Source organism: Prionailurus bengalensis, chromosome E2, assembly GCF_016509475.1.
Source record: "Prionailurus bengalensis isolate Pbe53 chromosome E2, Fcat_Pben_1.1_paternal_pri, whole genome shotgun sequence".
In the NCBI taxonomy this organism is placed as follows: domain Eukaryota; kingdom Metazoa; phylum Chordata; class Mammalia; order Carnivora; family Felidae; genus Prionailurus; species Prionailurus bengalensis.
This window is the reverse complement of record NC_057352.1, coordinates 26,877,318-26,898,387: the sequence shown is the minus strand read 5'-3', so window position 1 is coordinate 26,898,387 and position 21,070 is coordinate 26,877,318. Positions and strand designations below refer to the sequence as shown.

Genomic DNA, 21,070 nt, shown 5'->3' with positions numbered 1-21,070 from the left:
CGCTTAACCGACTAAGCCACCCAGATGCCCCTGAAACCAAGTCTTTTGAATCTGGTAATCATGGTGAGAAATTGATATAGTTGCTAAGAGAGTTGAGAGCAGGCTATGGGGAAACTTGGATTTGTTTAGTCAAAGTGGAACAAACTCCAGAGCTTTTTATCTCTGTGGATTGGGTTACATGTGGGGATAGAGCTGGAATGAAGGGAGGTGGCCCCAAAGTTTGGCCCATGAATAATGAAATCCTCTAACACATATGGGTGTCATTTTTGCTTTACTTACCTAGGGCCCAGACCCCCCAAGTTATCTGGCCCACACAGATGGGCATGGGATAGGACAGTTGTTTTATAAATTCAGGGAGGAAAAAGCAGCCTGGAGTTTTGATAGCAGGTGAGGGAAGGTAGGACAGGCAAATTCTCATGATGTTTGTTTCCTTCTGGCTTTAGGCTGGGCACAAGTGTCCGTGGCTATAGGAGTGAAGGGTAGAAAGTACTAGAACTGCCTGCCATGAGAGCCTTAGTGACATAACATGCATAAGCAGTGCTGCTCTCAGGCCCTGAGCACAAAAGTTGGCTCTCCATGCTCCTGCTCTGTAAGTAGTCCTGGAGCCCCTGGGCATAGTCCTTGATGTTCTCACTATGGGCAGTGGTCATTGCCTTCCAGAGAGTGGAACATGATGGAGCAGGAGCCAGGAAGTAAAAGGGCACATGCCAACATGATGATTGCAGCTGAGAGGCTGGATTGTGGATGTGTGGGAGGCATCCTGGGCCACATTAAGACTCTGGAAGCTGTAAGCACCACAATGGCTATTTTCCAGTCACCAGCTCCTGTATCAAATATAATACAAAATAAAAGAGAAATATGAGCGAGTCAACAAAATTCTTAATTTCTGTCATGATAACTTCTTTGATGCTTTCTTGAAGCATTGCTTTTCAATTTTTTCCTCCAAAGAAATGTTTTTGGTGTTCTTGTGTTGCTGGTGTCACACAAACAGCCTAGACATCATTCACTCAGATTGGCAAAATAAGGGCACATTTTTATATTTATTTATCTATGTTTTTAAGTTTCTCTTAAACTTGAGTTAATTAATTAATTAAAATGTTTATTTAGTTTTTTTTGGGGGGAGAGGAAAACAGAGAGGGGGACTGAGGATCTGAAGCAGGCTCTATGCTGACAACAGACAGCCCGATGCAGGGCTCGAAATTACGAATCATGAGATTATGACCTGAGCAGAAGTCAGACACTTAACTGAGTGAGCCACCTAGGTGCCCCTAAGGGCACTTTCAATTAGGTGGTCCAACATTGGGTCACCCTTTAGGGGGCTTTAAAATAAGTGGAGGTCATAGTTTTGGGTTTTATGAATCTTAATCTGGGTATAAAAAAAGAGTGACATTATTCGAAGTCTTAGGCTATTTCCTCAACTAAATGTATTCCAGGATAACAAAATAGTTGGTGAGATAAAGTTATTTTTTATAGAAAAATTCAAACTACTACATACAGAAGGAATGCCAGAATTAGAAATCACAATTTTGCCAGCACTAATGGAAGTGGATCTAGGCAATGGTCATCAATGATGAGGAATGAATGGCGGTGAATGAGTCAGGCTGATACAACTTAATCCACTGATACCCTGAACATTACTAATAATGGGACAGCTGACCCTGTGTCTTCTAATGTTATGCAAAAGAGGTACACTACATCACCTATTAAATATTTTTGTCAGCTGACCTGAATTCTGAATTTCATTAAGCCTCTAGATCTAACTAAGAATTTAATAGATACAGAGCATAGAAGGTCATATTAGACAAGACAGGGATGTAATCAGTCAAACCCAGAATGTGGGAAATTCTATGGGATAAATGACCCAATTTCTTCAACAAACAAATGGCAGAATGTGCAGAGAAGGGGAAACTACTACAGGTTAAAAAGAGATGCAAGAAATCTATCAGATTTTTTTTAATGCAATGTGTGTGGAATGCCTGGGTGGCTCAGTCAGTTAGGCATCTAACTCTTGATCTCCCCTCAGGTCTTGATTTAAAGGTTGTGAGTTTAAGCTCCATGTTTTGCTCCATGCTGGGTGTGGAGCCTACTTTTAAAAAAATAATTAAATGCAATGTGTGGACCTTGTTTGGATCTTAGGCAGACTGACTATAAAAATGTGTTTTTGATGTAATTAGAGAAATTTGAAAAAGACTGTGTATTAAATGCCATTAAGGAATTTTATTAATATATGTAATTAATATATTCATATATAATAATTAATAGCTATAATAATTAATAATAATTAATTAATAACTATTATAAGGTCGCTGTAGGGTTTTTTAAAGGCCTTATCTGGAACAGATACATCCTGAAGCATTTGTAGATGAAATGATATGTCTGGGATTTGCTTGAAATTCTCCAGCCAAAAAAAAAAAAAAAAGACAAACAGGAAGAGAGAGGAAACACTAATGTCATATATCAATCATTCTTGAAATGGGAATGGGTATTTAGGGAGATTCCCTATGTCCTCTCTACTTTTGTGAGGTTTGAAAACTTCTGTAACAAAGCTCGCAGGCTTGCAAGACATATGACATGTGGGTGACATATGCAAAGAAACTTCACTTGGTTCACTTTTCCTCTTTTCAAGGCTCTGCCTCCTTTGGGAAGAAGAAGTCTCAAAGCATGGGATTGAAAAAGCTTCAGTGCTCCGAGTGATGATGAGGTTTCAAAGAACAAGGGCTATTTTGGATGTATTTCTGTGTTGCTGCTTCTCTGCCATGAGCGTGCTAGGGCCGGTAAGTGGCTGACTTCATGAGGTTTGGGGGACTCCAGGCTTTAGAAATTAGCACGTTAGGGGTGCCTGGGTGGCTCAGTTGGTTAAGCGCCCGACTTCAGCTCGGGTCATGATCTCATGGTTTGTGAGTTTGAGCCCCGTGTCTGGCTCTGTGCTGACAGCTCAGAGCCAGGAGCCTACTTCGGATTCTGTGTTCCCCTCTCTCTCTGCCCTTCCCCTGCTCACACTTTGTCTCTGTCTCTCTCCAAAATAAATAAACATAAAAGGGGGAAAAAAAAAAGAAATTGGCAATTTCAAGTCCACACCAGGAGTTGGGGACAGTTTGCCTCTCAACTGCTACTCAGAAGATAAAGAGCTTTTGGAGGCAGTAGAGCTAGTAGTTAGGAATGTGAATTCTTTTTGTTTGTTTGTTTTAATGTTTATTTTTGAGAGAGGGAGAGAGTGCACATGCATGCAAGCTGGGGAGGGGCAGAGAGAGAGGGAGACAGAGTATCTGAAGTGGGCTCTGCATTGACAGCAGAGAGCCTGATGTGGGGCTAGAACTCATGAATACCATGAGATCTTGACTTGAGCCAAAGTTTAACCGACTGAGCCACCCAGGCACCCAGGAGTGTGAGTTCTGCAGCCATCGCTTGGGTTCGAACCTTGGCCCTGCCACTTAATTGCTGGGTGACTTTAGGTAATGTGTTTATCTTCTCTGTGTCTTAGTTTCTTCAAGGAACCCCAAGACACTCTTAGTGGTTGACCTCATGGAAACCTTCATGTATAAATTGGATGGCATAACATTACCTGCCTCTCAGGGTAAATTTAAATGAGATAAATATATAAAGCACTTAGAACACAGCCTGACTCAGTATGAGCTAGCTGCTTTGAGAAATGGCTGAGCAGCTCTGGGAATGTAGGTGGTAGGAACTAATGGAGGACCAATGTACCATGGTTGGGATGAACTAGCTTTATTTCCTGTCCTCCAGGTCTTCAGGCCAAGATTCTAAGTGCAGAGAGTAAGTCCCATTGTCCCAGCTGGGGTCACATGCTCACCAGTTAGCCAGCAGAGCATAGGGCTCTTTGACAATCTGGCCTGGACTGCATGCCACGGGACAGGTGCAAGTCTTTCCAGATGAAAACGAGAGTGCTATTACCAGCTAAGAGGAGAACGGATGTAGGTCAGGAAGGAACAACAGCTTATGACACACAGAGATATATGACTAGGTGACAGTGTGCTGGATATTCTTCATTTGTCCCTCTAGCTCCATCTTCCACCATTGCCCATGCTGCCCTGTGCCCCTAATGCATGGCCTGTATGGATCACATTAATGGGGTCCCCCTGCCCTCTGGCTTCTGGTTGGGTTGGACCAATGGAAGACTACAATAGGAGACTGCAGGGAAGGAGAAAGTGAAGGCAGGATATTTATTTCTCTGACTGCCTCCTTCCCTGACACTGGAGGTTGGGACCAGACTTCTGGGAGGAGCCCTTTCTGTATGACTTTCTCCTTCTGGATTCCAGTGACCTAACTCTACCCTGTCCCTCTAGGTCTGGAAGATAACAGTTCCCTGCTGTCACTAGCTTCATGTGTTCTGCCATTCCTTGTTGGATTTCCCAAATTCTGCCCACACCTTCATAAATTGTCACTTCATCAGCTCCTGAGTTACCCCTTTTGGGTGTGTGTTCTGTTTCCTGTCAGACCAAGCTATGAGGTGGCGGAGCCAGGATTCAGATCTGGGTCTGTTCAACTCCTGTCTCCTCCAAGGGGACTGTGAGCTTGAGAGCAAGGTTATGTTTCAGTTAGTTTTGATCATTTTTAAAAGTTTTTATTTTATTTTATTTCTGAGAGAGAGAGAGAGAGAGACACCAAGAAAGCACAGCAGGGGAGGAGCAGAGAGAAAGAGGGAGACCCAGAATCTGAAGCAGGCTCTAGGCTCTGAGTTGTCAGCACAGGAGCCCAATGCAGGATTCAAACTCACGAACTGCAAGATCATGGCCTGAACTGAAGTCAGATGCTTAACTGACTGAGCTACCCAGGTGCCACAGTTTGGGTCATTTAATAAGCTCCCAGTCTTGACCTGAGGACCTCATATACACAGCCCATGTTTATTATGCCTGAAAGGATGGAGAAGTCTGAATAATTCAAACTCCTGTTTCCTTCTAGATGCTGGTTATACCAAAGATCCTGGAATATTCTGAAAAGCAGTCGGGGAGTATTGCCTATGGAGTAGGCCTCTGCTTTGCCCTCTTTCTCATTGAGTGCATGAAGTCCCTGTGTCTGTGTTCCTGCTGGGTCTTCAACCAGCGCACAGGCATCAGGTTTCGTTCTGCTGTTTTCTCCTTTGCCTTTCAGAAACTAATGCAATTTAAGTCTCTAACACACGTCACCACAGGAGAGGTGAGTGTCTGGGACTGGATACTGGAGGCCATGCTTGCCTAGCCTTCCTCCAGACATTCCTGCTCTGGGGGCGGGGAGAGGGAGGAAAAGGAGTTAGAAAATGAGGAATAAAGAGAAAAGAAATAATTCCTAGGATGAGTGTCGATAATCACCAAGAATTACCTCTGGAGACAAGAACAGGTCAACGGTAACCCAGGGGGATGCCACTTCCATTTAGAGGACTTGAAAGAGATTTATTGAACCCATAGTTACTGAGGTCTACTCTGTTCTAGGCCCTGAGGATACAGCAGTGAACAGAAAGACACCAATCCTCAGTTTCAGCACACTGGAAAGTGTATCCCCTCACCCAGCCTGGGGAGGAGGGTAAGGGAGGGACATGCTCAGGGAAACCAAGGGAGGAGCGATTGTAGATTATCTCTCAGCATGTTAATTCTTGTCTGTGAAAGAGGAGTACTTAGAGCTGCCTGGTTACCAGTTCCCTGCTCTTGCTCTCCTAACAAACAAACAAACAAACAACAGAGATTAGAAAAAGATGCTCCAACTTATGACCCTCAGTCATGGGAGTATTGGAACTTTATATATTAATTTCATGTTCCCTATTTTTCAGTTGCTTACGGTTGCCTCGAGGAGCATGGATTGCTTTTATATTCAAACAGACATTTGATGGGACACCTGGGTGGCTCCGTCAGTTAAGCTTTTGACTCTTGATCTCGGGTCTTGATTTCAGGGTCGTGAGTTCAAACCCCACGTTGGGCTCCGCACTGGGTGTGAAGCCCACTTAAAAAAAAAAAAAAGGAAAACGAACAAACATTTGAATTTTTGGAACAGGCAGTGCTTCTTTGACTTCTTCCCTTTGCCATCTGGCATCAGCAACTGTCCAACCTCACCTACTTTTGTCTCCACTCCTCCATCCCCAGGTTGGTTTCTTCCCTTTGGCCAGGCCTGGCTTAACCTACAGTTCTCAAACACACCAGGCATTTCTACCTCCAGGCAACGTTTTTCACGTCACCCCTGCCTTTCTATAATCCCATTCATCCTTCAAAGCCCCATTAAGGTGTCCTCTCCTTCACAACAAAATTGCTAAACCCCACTGTCTACTCCCACCAAGCACAAATCTGGCTGCCCCGTATGAGCCCCCTTCAAAGACATATAAACCCTTTCAGATTCACTGCTCTATCCCTCAAAATGCCAATGTTTGAATTACACAGGACAGATGTCCAAAACAATGTCTGCTAAATTGACCACTGCCAGGTGGATCTTTTTCTAAACTCAATAGCAAACATAAGGTATTTGTTATCATTGTTACCATTATTCTTCACCATTTTTTTAGTCTTGGAACCTTAGGCAAGGTTCCATGCAGTCTCTCTGAAGCTGTAGAATAATAATAAGACCCGCCTTATAGGATTGTTGTCTCATAGGATTAAATGAGTTAGTACATACAAAGCATGTAGGAAGGGGACAGTGTTTTAGAAGTGTTAGATTGTATTACTAATTTCTGTTAGGCCTTGAGCATGGGGGCTCCCTGTTGTCCTGCATTTGACTGAAGTTGAAATCCATGGCAGTCCTTCTCCCTACTGATCTTGGGAGACTCATCATAGTAATTGCTAACTTCCACTAAGCCAGACGTTGACCCCAGGGCTTTACCTCATTAGCTCAGTCAGTCCTCTGACAACACTCTTATGTGGTAGTTTCTGTTATTGTTCCCATTGTCACAGAGGTAGAAACTGAGGCAAGGAGGGAGTAGGAAACTTGTGCAAGGTCACGTGATTGGTAAGCAGCAGAGCCTGGCTGCAGGGTCCAGGCTCTGAACCAGGGCACCTACCTGCCTTGCCAAGGAGACCTTCCACATTGAGGCCAGCTCTCTTTCCTTTTCCATGTGCCTCTGTTCCGAGCACCTGCTGTGTGCAAGGCCGATTTCCCCAAACAGCCTCACAGAACATAAGACAAGACAGCCCACTCAGAAGTAGAGATGGATGTAGCTGCTCACCTGAGGAATCCTAGAGTTGTTTTCATAAATTTTACTTTAAAAATAATTTAAAAAACACCTGCATATGTTCTCCTTGGGCACAAAATAGAATAGATGACTCCCTGGGCCCAGTCACTTCCCTTATGCCTGGAGGTGACCACCATTATCAATTTGGCTTGTGTCCTTCTAGACTTTTTAAAGTGCATTTAGGTACACATGCAAGTTACCCATGGAAAACATACTGTATCTTGGGTGTGTGTGTTTTAAGTTTATTTATTTATGTATTTTGAGAGAGCGAGAGAGAGTGAGAGAGAGTGTGATTACACAAGCAGGGGAGGGGCAGAGAGAGGGGGAGAATTCCAAGCAGGCTCTGCACCATCAGCACAGAGACTGATGTGGGACTTGAATTCACAAACCTGAGCCCAGATCAAGAGTTGGACGTTCAACTGACTGAGCCATGTAGGCACCCCTGTGTGTGTGTGTCCTTTTTATATAAAGGATACTATATTTTACACAGGGTTCTGCCACTTGGTTTTACCAATAGAAAATGTATGATACAATTTTTTGGGTGAGTTTTTTTTTTTAGGTTCATTTATTTATTTTGAGAGAGAGAGAGAGAGAGAGAGAGAGAGAGAGAATGAGTGCATGAGTGGGGGAGGGGCAGAGAGAGAGGGAGAGAGAGTCCCAAGCATGTTCCATACGGTCAGTGAAGAGCCCAAGGCTGGGCTCCAACTCACGAACTGTGAGATCATGACCTGAGCCAAGATCAAGAGTCAGATGCTTAACGGACTGAGGCACCCAGGTGCTCCTTGGGTGAGTTTTTATGTCAGGGGAACTACATTGTTTGTGCCGTTTTGTAGCTTTTCTTCCCTCCTCATTATGTCTTAGCTTTCCATGTTCACACATATAGATCTTCCTCATTCTCTTTCAGTGATGCTTACTTAGAATTGTGGCACTTTCTTTTTTCCCCATTTTTATTGAGATACAACTGACACATAACATTGTATTAGTCCAAGGTATACAAGGTAATGATTTAATATAGCATTAATATAGCATTTTCAATATGCCAAAATTAAGTGTTTTATATGCACTATCTCATCAGTTGTCACATCAATGCTATGGAGTAGGTTGTATTATTATCCCCATTTTACTGATAGGCAACAAGGCTTAGAGAGACTGGGTAATGTGTCTTTGGCTCCACAGCTAGTAAATGACAGATCTGGGACATAAACTCTGACCAGTTTGCTCCAATACCCAATATTATCTGATACACCTTGAGTGGATACTTTAGCTTTTCCCCACCAATGGACATTTAAGGTGTGTCCAGGGTTTTGCTGCTATAAGCACAGCTGTATTGGATATTCTTGCGTGCGTTTCCTCTAGCACATGCAAGTGTTTCTCAACAGAGAAAGAAAATAGCCAAGTCATGGGGTTTGTGCAATTATTAACTTTAAAAGATACTGTGAAACTCCTTTCTAAAGTGGCTATACTAGGGGCTATGCTTCTCATACACTTTCATCCTTTTTAAAAGATTCAGCCTGGGGCACATCCTGGGAACTGGAAGGAGATCAGTTTAAAGTTAAAAGGAAATCACATTTTAAGACATTCAGATTGCTCATTCTGAAAGACATTCATGATTTGGGTCCTTAAATATTTCTTGATTTGGAATGTCAGCTTTTATGTTACAGCTGGACTGGGCAGTATATATTGAGGAGCAGGGAAGTGGACAGAAGATTCTATAGCAAAAAATAAAAAAGAAAGATAAAAAGAATTAGTTCCTGCCTTAAAAAATTCAGCCATTGGGGCGCCTGGGTGGCTCAGTCGGTTGAGGGGCCGACTTTGGCTCAGGTCATGATCTCACGGTCCGTGGGTTCAAGCCCCGCGTCGGGCTCTATGCTGACAGCTCGGAGCCTGGGGCCTGTTTTGGATTCTGTGACTCCCTCTCTCTGACCCTCCCCTGTTCATGCTCTGTCTCTCTCTGTCTCAAAAATAAATAAACGTTAAAAAAAAATTCAGCCATTATTATTATTAATAATGATTCATAATAATTCATTTATTAGAATGAATAAAATAGGCTAGGAGACTAGAAGCAAATCTCTGGGGAATCTGGATATTAGAAATAGTAGCAATAGTATGGTAAAACATAACTTTTATTGAGCACAGTCTATGTGTGCAGATCCTTTATATTTCATTGACGTTCTCACAACAACCATATGAAGTGGGTATAATTATTCCAGCTTCACAGGTGAAGAGGCTAAGGCTCAGAGTGGTATAGTTACTGGTCCAGGGTTACACAGAAATTAGCAGGGGAGATTGGTGTTTCTGCCTTTACCACCTTGCCTCTCAAGCCTTGCTGTCACGGGCAGTGTAGCCCCTTGCATGGGCAGTGTGGCACCTGGCATGGTGATACCTATGCTCACGGGCTTGCTGTCTTACAGGCCATCGGTTTCTTCGCCAGCGACGTAAACTACCTGTTTGAAGGGGTGTACTATGGCCCCCTGATCTGTCTCATCTGCTCGTTGCTGATTGCCTGCACTGTCACCTCCTACCTCATTCTTGGACCCACTACGCTCTCCGCCACTGTTTTCTACCTCCTGATTTTACTAGTGGAGGTAATGTCTTTCTTTGACATCCATTTGATGTTGGATATCCCCGCAGAACTCCCAAGGCTCTGGAAGCTGGGGTACTCCTGAGGGGAAGTATTGACTCTTACTGACTATGCATTCCATTGTGGTTAAGTTTCAGCTTCAATTTCTGCCTCAAACCATTCTCTGACCACAAGGTTGGCCAAAGAAATAAGAGGTGAATACGACATGCCAAGTCCATCTTGTAGGCTTCTGGGAGGGTTTATCTGCCTCACAGACTTTCCTTAGTAGATATCCTCCATGTTAAGCTTTTGTTCCTTCTCTTCTACCTAGAATGTGGTAATGGACTAGCCTGGATAGCATTGAACATTTGTCTGAGTACAGTATAATGGGGGAAGGGAAGCAAATTTGCTGACAAAGATTCAGGTGAAATAAAATTGGGCAAAACAGGAAGTGACTCGTGTTGTGTGTGCTCTGAATTATTGAAATCAATTGTTTTCCTCCCTCAGTGTAGATATTCTGACCAAAAGGTGATTGTAACTGTTGGCAGGTTTAGGGTTTCCAAAGGCAAAGGAGTAATATTTGTTTAGTTAGCTTGGGACACAGGAGAGAAACACCCCTAGGATGTGGGAGGCAGGTGCTCTCAGGCACGATGGAGAGGTTTCCATTGGAAAATCTTCAGCAGGGCCCTGGAATCTGTAGATTCACAATGGATTCAAACAGTGAAGAATCAATCTCAGGTATTCAATCCACATCTGGATTTTACCTTTGGGCATACTCCTGGTTGCCATACTTCTGCTGGGCTGAACTCTCCTGCCCTTGTCGAAAGAAGCTCTTGCTGCATTCTGACTGCAGGTGTTCCTGAACAGAAAGATTGTCAAGATACACAATCACACATCTGAGGTCAGTGACCAGCGCATCTGTGTGACCAGTGAAGTTCTCACCTGCATCAAGCTGATTAAAATGTATGCATGGGAGAAACCATTTGAAAAAATAATTAAAGGTACGGAAAATCTGGTTTTCTGTTCTGAGCCTTGGGATGTCATGGTGGGCCAAGCATCTCACCTTTTGGGGAGTTCTTTCATGCTCTGGGGGCTGTTCAAAGCTCCAGAGAATGTTGTTATGGTTAATTCCAGTGCATTGGGTTTTTAATCTCTCAGACCTCAGAAGGAAGGAAAGGAAACTATTGGAGAAGTCTGGGGTCATCCAGAGCCTGACCACTGCAGCCTTGTATGTAGCCCCTACAGCAGCCACAACAGTGATGTTCCTCATCCACACGTGTTTACAAAGGAAACTCACAATTTCACTAGTAAGTGCTTGGGATGCTTTGTTTTCCTCCCATACTGATGGGGAATTTTCTTGGGTGTTGTTTCATAGCCCATGCCCTTCAAAGATCTGAAGGTTTTGCAAATAGATAATTGGTGTTGATTTTGACTTTCTAGACTTTTAGGATGCTCAAACTTTCTTCCATCTCAACCTGTCTGAGAAACTGACATACCCTCAGTAGCAACTGTGGGAGTGAGGGATGATAAAGTCATCCGGGGATGCAAGGGAGGTGGAAGGTGCTGTAAAAGCCCCAATGATTCTGCTTACATACCTTGAGAATCCTAAATTAAGGAGTTTCTTCAAATCCAAAATGGAGCCCTGAAAATATGCTTTAAAAGGAAAGCTAGAGCTTATTCTGCCTTGTCTTTATGGTCTGACCCTGGCCCAGAAAAGTAGCAGTTGCCTTTTAGGGGTGGAATCCCAGTTCTCTGAGGAGAAAAGTCAGGGTGCTGCTTTGGGAGAGTGGGAATCCAGATGGGGCTTGGGGCAGGACACTGCATCCAAAACAAGATAGGGAGCATTTGAGAGTCTGCAGCCAAGGACTTATTTGTGGTCCAGACAGCAGGCACCCCTACTTGGTCCAGGCACACCAGAGAAGCACCCCTGAAGGTCTGAGGGTGGATGCAGGGGCTTTTATAAGGAAAACTCTCAGCAGGAGTTTAGGGCCACACTGCACTCAGACAGTGAAGGATGAAGAAAGGAGTAGAGGTGGGGCACAGATTGGAAGGTCCCCAAGGTACTAGGGGTCACATTCTGGGATCCTGAGAGCTGAAGATGGTCTGCTGTAGTCAGGAAAAGTCTCCAGGACAGAGTGAGACATGGATTAGGTTTGAAGTGCAGGGAGATTTTGAATATTAGAAAAGAATACAATATCTAAGGCAAGGAAGAATAAATATGATTGTAATAGCAATAATAGTATCAAACCTCATTGACATTAGACAAACTCACATATACTTTCTTAGTGTTTCCTCAACTTTGTTCCTATGCTCACTTCATGATTTTGGGACTATGCCAATTGGAACACTGAGCTTGTTGGGGGAGGGGACCTGACCGAAGTTTGCAGAATCACCCAGTGCCAAGCTACACAGGAGCCAGGCCTACAGACATGGAGATCTTAAGATGAGTGCTCCTTCTCCACTTTTTCCAGTATCCCCAAAATACTGGCTTGGCCCCTGCCAAGTGAAGGATCTGCCTGTCAGAAGCTGTAGGGTCTGGCTCTGTGGTTGCTGGCTCAGGGATGAGGCTTTAGGGAGCAGAGAGAGCAGAACAGGGATGTGACGCTCACCGCCTACTCCCCTCTTCATACAGGCCTTCACAGTGATAGCCACCATGAATCCCATGCGGCTCTCAGTGTTCTTTGTGCCCTTTGCAATAAAAGGTCTCACAAATTCCAAGTCTGCAGCAGAGAGATTCAAGGTGAGTTGTCAGAGGACTGTTTGCACGGCTCTCTGCTTGGGTGCTCATTTGTCTTCAGTCACCACAATGTTCCTCCTGAGCATGACCCGAAGCCAAGGCAGAGTCCAGTGTCAGTGGAGAGGGATTGGCTAACTCAGTGACCTCCCATACAGAGGCTGGTGTGGGGGCTGGGGAGACTGATGAATCAGGCTCCGGGGAGATCTTAGGATAGTATACACAAACCAGGTCTCAGAGAGGAGGTCTGCAGACCCTGCCCAGTTTTGTATAGGGTTACCCTGATGGTTTTGGTTAAAAAAAATCATATTTGTTGTTTGCATTTAAAAACTGGAAATTTTATGTAAAAATTGGATTTCTGGATTCCCCTGAACAATCAGAAGATCTGGGAACACCAGACCCACATTCTCCTGTGGCCACAAATAGCTGGAGCTGAAGTGATAGCTGCTCTATTGAGATGAGGCCCTCAGATAGTTTGCCACAGCCTCCACTGTGTCCTATTGTATCTCCAACACTGGGGCTGTTTTTCCTACTATTTATCATCTTAGCAATGGTCTGTGTGACTTCTTTACATAGTTGGTCTTGCACCTACAGCATCTGAGTTTAAAAACCCTAATCCAAACTAATTTTAAAAAGCTTTTTTGTAGTCATCTCATTTATTTTATTTTATTTTTAATTTTGAGAGAGGGAGGGAGAGACAAGGAGAGAGAGAGAGAGAGAGAGAGAGAGAGAATCCCAAGCAGGCTCCACACTGTCAGCACAGAGCCCCACATGCGGCCCAAAACCCATGAACCGCGAAATCATGACCTGAGCTAAAATCAAGAGACTGTTAAAAACTGAGAACAAACTGAGGGTTGATGGGGGGTGGGAGGGAGAGGAGGGTGGGTGATGGGTATTGAGGAGGGCACCTTTTGGGATGAGCACTGGGTGTTGTATGGAAACCAATTTGACAATAAATTTCATATATTAAAAAAGAGTCTGACGCTCAGCTGGTTGAACCACCCAGGCACCCCTAGTCATCTCATTTAAATGCATGTAGTTCCCAGCCTATATCATTGACTCACACATTTATTCATTTATTCAAAAAAGTAGTTATTGAACCCCTACTGCCTGCCAAGTACTAAGACTAAGAATACTATGGTTAGCGTGACCGACAGGGTCCCTGCTCTCAGGGAGTTACAATCTGGTATTAAAACAAGACAACTAGCACGTGAATTAATGGTCAAAAGAGATAACATCAGAAGAGCTATGATGCCAGTAAAACAGTGTGATGTTCTAGAGAGTACGTGAGGGAGGGCTGGGGCAACTTTGGGTGGGCTGGGCCCCGGAAGGTCCCTCTGCTAAGGTGACTTTTGCTCTGAGTAATGATGACTCAGCTTCAGGAATAGCAAGTACAAAAGCCCTGAGGTTGGAATGAACTTGGCTTGTCTGAGTAAGGACAAGACAGTCCTTTACTGCCCCAGGAGCTCCACCCCCACCCCAACACCCTGACTTCTCTGCTGCTGATCAGAGCCCCCTGCTGCCTTCTCCCTACTGGCATGCTAGGCTCTCCCATCCTCCTCTCTATGCCCATTTTCACTTGTAGGGTGGGCAGAAATGAAGAAGCTACAGTCTGGACTCTGAAGGGTGGGCAGGAATGTTTGAGGAAAGAATGCCAGGAGAGACAGCTTGGAGGTCAGAGTTTTTGGCCAAGGATGGGTGTAGTTATGGTGGGATAAGGGTGCAGAAAGGGTGAGGGTCAGGGCAAAGCTCTTGAACCCTGGGCTGCCCCTCCTGGAGACATTTAGGGGCTGGAGTTGCATAGGGCTGCCCCTTGGATGGGCACTAGCTCTCCAGGTCCCCTCACTCATCAGGGCGTCTTCAATTCCTTCTTCAGTCACTGAAGTTTTCTATCTGGCCATGTAGGCATTTGACTTTGAGACCCCCCAAGCTTGAAGGGCAAGGAATGATCCCTTCCTCTTCCTTTGTGCCCCCTGGTGCTATAACCCACCTCCCAGCCTGCTATGCCCTTTGACTTTTGAAATACGGGGTGCCAGCTTTCCAGGGCAGGGAGAAGACAGCGGTGAGCCCTCAGGGAGGACCCCTCCTTGCAGGTGGACACAGGTAGGAGGTGAGCCAGCTGCTGCAGCTATGAAGACCTGTATCCTGAGGCTCTAGAGAGGGTGCCCCAGTGGGCACTGTGGTAGGGGTCTCCAGACCATTTTTTGTCTGTGCTGTTTGTTAAAAACAAACAAACAAACAAACAAACAAACAAACAAAAAACAAAACAAAACAACAACAACAAAAAACTGAGAACTGAAAAGCACTGAATGGCATAAACAAAATTAGAGACTGAATATACTTAGAACATTTGGGGGTAAGAGGATCCCGTGTTTCTGTTTGCATTTGTTCATATCTAGATGTGTTGTTGTCATATTGACTCATTAAGCCAGTATATCACTCAAAATTTATTTAACAAAATTACAATATATGTAATAACAATTTTTTTGTAAGCAAGGGAATGAAAACCACAAAATTTGGGACAGTGGTTATCCGGTGGGGAAGGCATAGAGGGTTTGTCCACACCAAGCAGGGGAATAAGATGAAGAAGAACCCCACGGATAGGTAAAAGTTATGGATTTGGGGTTCAGTGGTGGACTTATGAATATTCATTAAGTTATTAAAAATACCTAAACAAGTAAGTGCCCAGCTGACTAACAAAGAGGTGCATGCAATTCCCAATGATGACTGTATGTCTTAACCCAAAAGTTATAATTAATCCAATTCAATATACCTAACGTTCAATTATAAAAAGAGGCCACCATTTTTTTCTTGTGAAAATAGCTTTTTGTTTGTCTTTGTAAAATACTCATTGTAAAAGATTCAGACAATGCAAAAGGTGCAGAGAATAAAAACCGCTCAATCTCCACTACCTAGAGATAAAACCATTGTCCCAAATGTCAAGAAATCTCTTTCTCGATCTCTTTCTAAGCAAATATCCAGGGAGAGATGTGTGAATATAATTTGACTGCAATAAGATTATACTTCCCACCCACCTCTTTTAATGCTAGAATTCATGTAGTTCGACTCATATTTCACAGTCAGGGAGCTGAAGACACAGGGAGAAGTGACCTGCTCATGGCCACACTTTGAAATGGATGGCCCTGAACAGTCTCCCACAGTGTGCTATGTGGGCAGACCTTCTTACTTTTAATAGTTATAAATGAAATTTAATTAGAAAAATGGCACATCTATATGATGATTCAGCAGCTGTTCTCACCCGTCCAAAATGAAACAGAAAAGAACTAAGAGTGCTGGCAGTTTGCAGGTATGAAAGAGTGGCCCAGTGGTCTGAAATTTGGAAAACCCCGATCTAGAACTCTCACAGGTAGGGCCCAGCTTCCTCTTAACTGGTGGTGGTTCTTTAAACTTTTACCGTTTACTAGAAGTTTATAAACCAGACCAACAGGCAGGCCGGCAAAATGGGCACACATTCCTATTAGACTAAAGAACTGAATTCATCCTTCCTTTTTTCTTTTGTCTCTACAGAAATTTTTCCTCCTGGAGAGCCCTGTTTTATATGTCCAGCCATTGAAAGACCCCAGCAATGCACTGGTTTTGGAGGAGGCCACCTTGTCATGGCGAGACGCCTGCCCTGGGATTGTCAATGGAGCCTTGGAGCTGGAGAAGGGGCACATTCCCGAGGGGGTGACCAGGGCTCAGCCACCTCTAGGAGCCCTCAGGCCAGAGGACACAAAGGGCAGCCTAGCCCCAGAGTTGCACAAGTTAAACCTCGTGGTGTCAAAGGTAGCCTTATCGAGGCCACACAGGCAGGCCGGCTGCCAGACTTTTGGGGCCTAAGGCCCGAGCTTCCTGCCACCATTTCCTTGGCTAAAAACTGCCCTCTCTAAATCCCTCTTTTAATACCAATTATTCCTGGAGGGCAAGCACAGGAAGTCTTTCATGCTTTAGTGGGAACCAATTGATCATCTACAATTTGTTTTCTGATAACAAGATCCAGAATACTATGCTATATGCTGGGAGAGAAGGGGAAAGAGACCAACATTTATTAAGTTGCTAGTATGTGCTGGGAACTACCCTACACGTTTCCATTTGGTTGCTCTGTGAACTCACCTTATCTGGTTTCTTCTCTGACTAACATTTGCAAGGGCTAGCTTCCCTTCTTGTCCAAATTTCGCCTCTGTACCTTCCTCCTGGAAGTGAAACTAGGTGAGGCCCCACCCACATCTCTGACCTCTTCTCCCACTCATTCCTTCCACACCAGCTACACTAGCCCTCTCATAGCACTTTGGCAGCAGACCTTGTTCCTGTCTCACGACCTTTGCCCCTGATGTTCCATGGTTTGGAACCACCAGATCTTCCTGTGTCTGGCTCTTTCTTGTCATTCAGGTCTCAGCTGCAATGACAACTGCTTTAAGAAGTCTTTGCTGGCCAACCCATCTATAATTTGCTTCGGTCACAGCAGCAAATTTCATTTTACTTAAATCACTTATCTTCATCTGATATTATTTGTTTGTTTGTTTGCTTATTTATTTCATGGTTTATCTCCCCCTCCCCCATCAGAATATGGAATGAGAGTTCTTTTATTCATTACTTGGTACCTAGGAGAAACTTAAATACCATTTAATGGATGAATGAATGAATAAGTGTATGTATGCATGAATTCTGTGAGGCTGACTTCTCTGTGCCCATTTTATACATGAAGAAACTGAGGCACAGAGAGGATAAATGACTTGCCCAAGATAACAGAGCAGAAAGGTACAGATCTGGAATTTGGGTTTGTTGCCTGATAGGACCACCTATCCATGAATTCCTTTCTGTCACTTGCATGTGACTTCCTTCCTTTGAAATTGTGACATCCTACCCTCTTGAGCTCTGCTAGTCTGAGAGGCCTTGGGGTGGATGTGGTTATTTTGTTTTCTATTTGTCATTTTGTGTTCAAACAACAGACCCACCCTGGGGTAGGAGGGTTGTGCTGTCCCAATGTTCCTCCTTGGCTTTGCAGGGGACCTTGTTGGGGGTCTGTGGCAACACTGGAAGTGGCAAAAGCAGCCTTTTGTCAGCCATCCTGGGGGAGGTAAGTGACTTGTGACTGCATGCATGCCCATCCACAGGCAGCCCAGGGACTCCCAAGCTTGAGTTCCCCCAGTCCACCTCACCATCACTTTCTTGCTTGATGGGATCTGAGCCAATGCAATTTTTATAAATTGAGAGCAGTTGGGCATGCACCGAGGGGGAGGTGTGTTATAAATATGCCTCCTTCTCACCCTCCAGGAGTGCTGCCTCTTAGCTCACCCAGAGATCTGCCCTCACCAGTTCTCTGTGCTTTCCCCACCCTGTTTGTAATCAGTCAGCTCTCAGGGTGATGATACAGGGTGTTCCAAAATTTAATATGATAATAAAAATCATCTCATGAAGCCAAACTCAGAGTGAGACAGGTGTCCTTTGTGAGAGGACATCAGGAGAGCAATGTGGAGGGAGGGAGGAGGAGGAAGAAGGAAGGAGGGGCAGGGGAGAGGAGGCCCTCCTGCATGGGATGGGACAGGACAGTCTTACACTTACACTCCAGCAGTGGAATTTACATGCCTGATGGGTGCCCCTGCCCCTGAGATCCAAACCCTCCAAGTCCAGTCTGCAGATATTCTTGAGGTCTGCTTAGTCTGCAGCCAGGCAGACATGTGCCTCAGCCTACCCTTCTTCCAGTTTCCAAAAAGCCCTAACCTGTTGCTTTAAAACAATTGAGATCACATTGCACACTTTTCACTGAACAACACTTTAAAACAGCCATGGCATCTGGTGTGAATTTATGGCCATCTCCCCAAGGGGGTTCTCTTCAGTACTTCCCCGCTCAGCCCCAGCTGCACCCAGCCCTGGGCTGCTCTCTCTCTCCCCTCCTTTCTTTGCCCTCCTTCCAGGTTGTTGGGAGGACTCGCAGTTTCTTTCTTTATCTAGCTCTTCCCTCAGCTTTTCCCAAATGTTATAGTCAACCTCATCACTTCCTTGGAATGTGGTCATATTGTCCATGGAACTCTCTCCCGACAGCTCATCTGTTCATACTCCACATGTGATGGCCTTGCCCCAACTTCTTGGAAATGGGGAAGATAAGATTCTACTTAAATAAAAAATAGTAAAAATAGTTTGAATGGTACTTTCATGCCAGGCCCTGTGCTAAGAGCTTCCTATTTTCTCCTTTAACTTGGAAATAACCTCACGAGGAAGGCAGCCATTATGGCCAGTTTATAGGTGAGCAGATGAGGTTCAGAGAGGTGACTGGTCCAAGTCACACCACAGGTGAGGGAGGAGCCAGGGTTGAAACCCAGGTCCACTTGATGTCAGAGCTTCGCTTTTCACAATGGCAACGTTTCCTTGCAGCCTCCATCCAAGGCCACCTTTCTGTGTGGCCAGTAGTTTGTCAGTTTCCTCTTGAAATGAACCAGTCACTTCCCATCTAATAAAGGGAGACAAAAAGGTGTCATTTTAAAGTTTTGTTCTAATTAATTAAAGCCTGGCTCCAAATCAGAAGTAGGAAGCACAGGATCATAAAGAGAAAGGAACACAGGATGATGATATCTTATGCTGGGGTGGTGGGGATGGGGGTTACAGTCTTTTTTTTTTTTTAAGTTTATTTATTTATTTTGAGAGAGAAAATGTATGCACAAGTGGTGGAGGAGCAGAGAGAGAGAGGGAGCGAGTGAATCCTAAGCAGGCTCCATGCTGCCAGCACAAGCCTGACTCAGGTCTTGATCCCACGAACTGTGAGATCATGACTTGAGCTGAGATCAAGAGTCAGACATTTAACTGACTGAGCCACCCAGACACCCCTCCCCCCAGCTCTTTTTTAAAAGGGCTTTTAAATTTACCAAACAGAAAAGCAGAAAGACACTAAACACCCATATACGTACCATCTAGATTCAACAGTTGATAGCATTTGCATTTTTGCCACATTTATGTAGAAACACATTTTGTGGAACTATTTTAAATTACAGAGATTGTGAGACTTTTCCCACTTAATACTTCATCGTGATGTCCCCCCAAAAAGGACTTTGTCCCACCTACACAGGATTACATGATCACATCTAATGACATCAGAAATAATTCTGTTGATATCCAGGGATGGTCAGAGATGACCTAGAACATTCCATCTCACCATGAAGACCATGGAAGCACCACTTGCTAGAGAATGGGACTGGAGAAATAAGAGAAAGAAAAAGTATGGGGTGGCTTCAAGGCAGACCTTGGATTTAGTCACAGAAGGAACTGGCCTGGTTTAGCTCTGGCTCCTGTCCCACATCCCCAGGACCTTTCCTCAGACTCACTGGTGGGCCTGGCAGGACCATGTTAAAACTCCCATTTACATTGGAGAGCCCCGAGGGTCCCAGGGGGTGGTGGGTCACTGGACACTGTGGCTGCTGAGCCAGACAGGGTCCTCCCCTGTTCCACCTGGTCCTGAGGCTGACTCCCTTTGCTGCAGATGCACTTGCTGGAGGGCTCAGTAGGGGTGCATGGAAGCCTGGCTTATGTCCCCCAGCAGGCCTGGATCATCAGGGCTAGCGTCAGGGAGAACATCCTCATGGGAGGCCAGTACGACAAGGCCCGGTAAGCTTCTGGGAGGGCCCTGGAGGGACACAGGTGTGTGGGGCTGGTTGGGGGAGGGATCCCCAGCTGTGAATAGTAATTTGACAACTGCCAACACTTGCTATGTGCTCACTTCTATGCGTCAACATATTTCCTCCTCACTGTGAAAGAAAGATTATTATCATATCATTTTCTAGATGAGTCAGTTGAGGCCTCAAGAGGTGAAATGATTTGCCTAAAATCACAGACTGTGGAGGATATGATAGAATCAGGATCTGAACCCAGTTGCTATCAGAAATTCCATGCTTACTTGTTATATTATAGGAGTCAAAATAGCCCTCTCCCTCCAACAACGGTACTTTAAAACTTCATTTGTATTAATGAATTCCCCACCTCTAAGTCAAAAGGTAAAGCAAATAGGGTGATGAGGTTGTGGGATGTAGAAGAAACCAGTACTGGTGAGCCACCACCACCATCCTTGCCCTTTGTGGCCTCTATCTCCCGGTCTGGGGTTTACCTGCTTCAGACATGCACTTGGAAGTTAGGAGTGAAGTCTATTCACCAAAACAGCCCTCAATGCTATAGCTGTGCTTCCAACTCTGGTGGACCCTGGCCTCCTTTGACCATTTGCTTGATTTTATAATCTGCCCCCAGTAGCAATGTTGAGGGGGATGGATGTACAGGTATACGAACTGGTCACCTCCAGCCGGCTGTCCTGTGGGCTCCTCAGTGTCAAGTCCAACACCAGCTCATGAGCGCCCTGCTTGCCCAACCCCCATCCTGCCTGCTTCTCTTCCCAAGTTGTCCAATTTGGTTTAATGACATCAGTGAACTGTGTACCCCAGCAACACTGACGCCTCGTCTTTTGATGCTGCACATCTAATTTGTCACTCACATTGGACAATTCTGTCTCCTATATATCTCTTGTATTTGTCTCTTCTTCTTCATCTCACTGCCAGTTCTTGCCTGCTATCTCTTGCTTGGACTGTTCCCGCTGCCCCTGCCCTTGGCTCCTTGTCTCCAGTCTTCTGCTCTTTCCACCTTGTGTCCTGCC

At 44.8% G+C, this 21,070-nt stretch overlaps 1 protein-coding gene across 1 annotated transcript in view; it reads left to right on the top strand.

Annotated features, from left to right (window-relative positions):
* The window catches only part of ABCC11 (ATP binding cassette subfamily C member 11), a 59,101-nt gene that overhangs the window by 6,949 nt on the left and 31,082 nt on the right, over positions 1-21,070 (top strand). Inside the window, exons 4-12 of the mRNA XM_043599142.1 lie at positions 2,627-2,774; positions 4,921-5,154; positions 9,559-9,732; positions 10,561-10,708; positions 10,866-11,014; positions 12,340-12,447; positions 15,970-16,227; positions 17,447-17,518; positions 19,913-20,037. Coding sequence (XP_043455077.1) covers positions 2,627-2,774; positions 4,921-5,154; positions 9,559-9,732; positions 10,561-10,708; positions 10,866-11,014; positions 12,340-12,447; positions 15,970-16,227; positions 17,447-17,518; positions 19,913-20,037 — 1,416 coding nt within the window. The remainder of the gene's footprint in view (positions 1-2,626; positions 2,775-4,920; positions 5,155-9,558; positions 9,733-10,560; positions 10,709-10,865; positions 11,015-12,339; positions 12,448-15,969; positions 16,228-17,446; positions 17,519-19,912; positions 20,038-21,070) is intronic.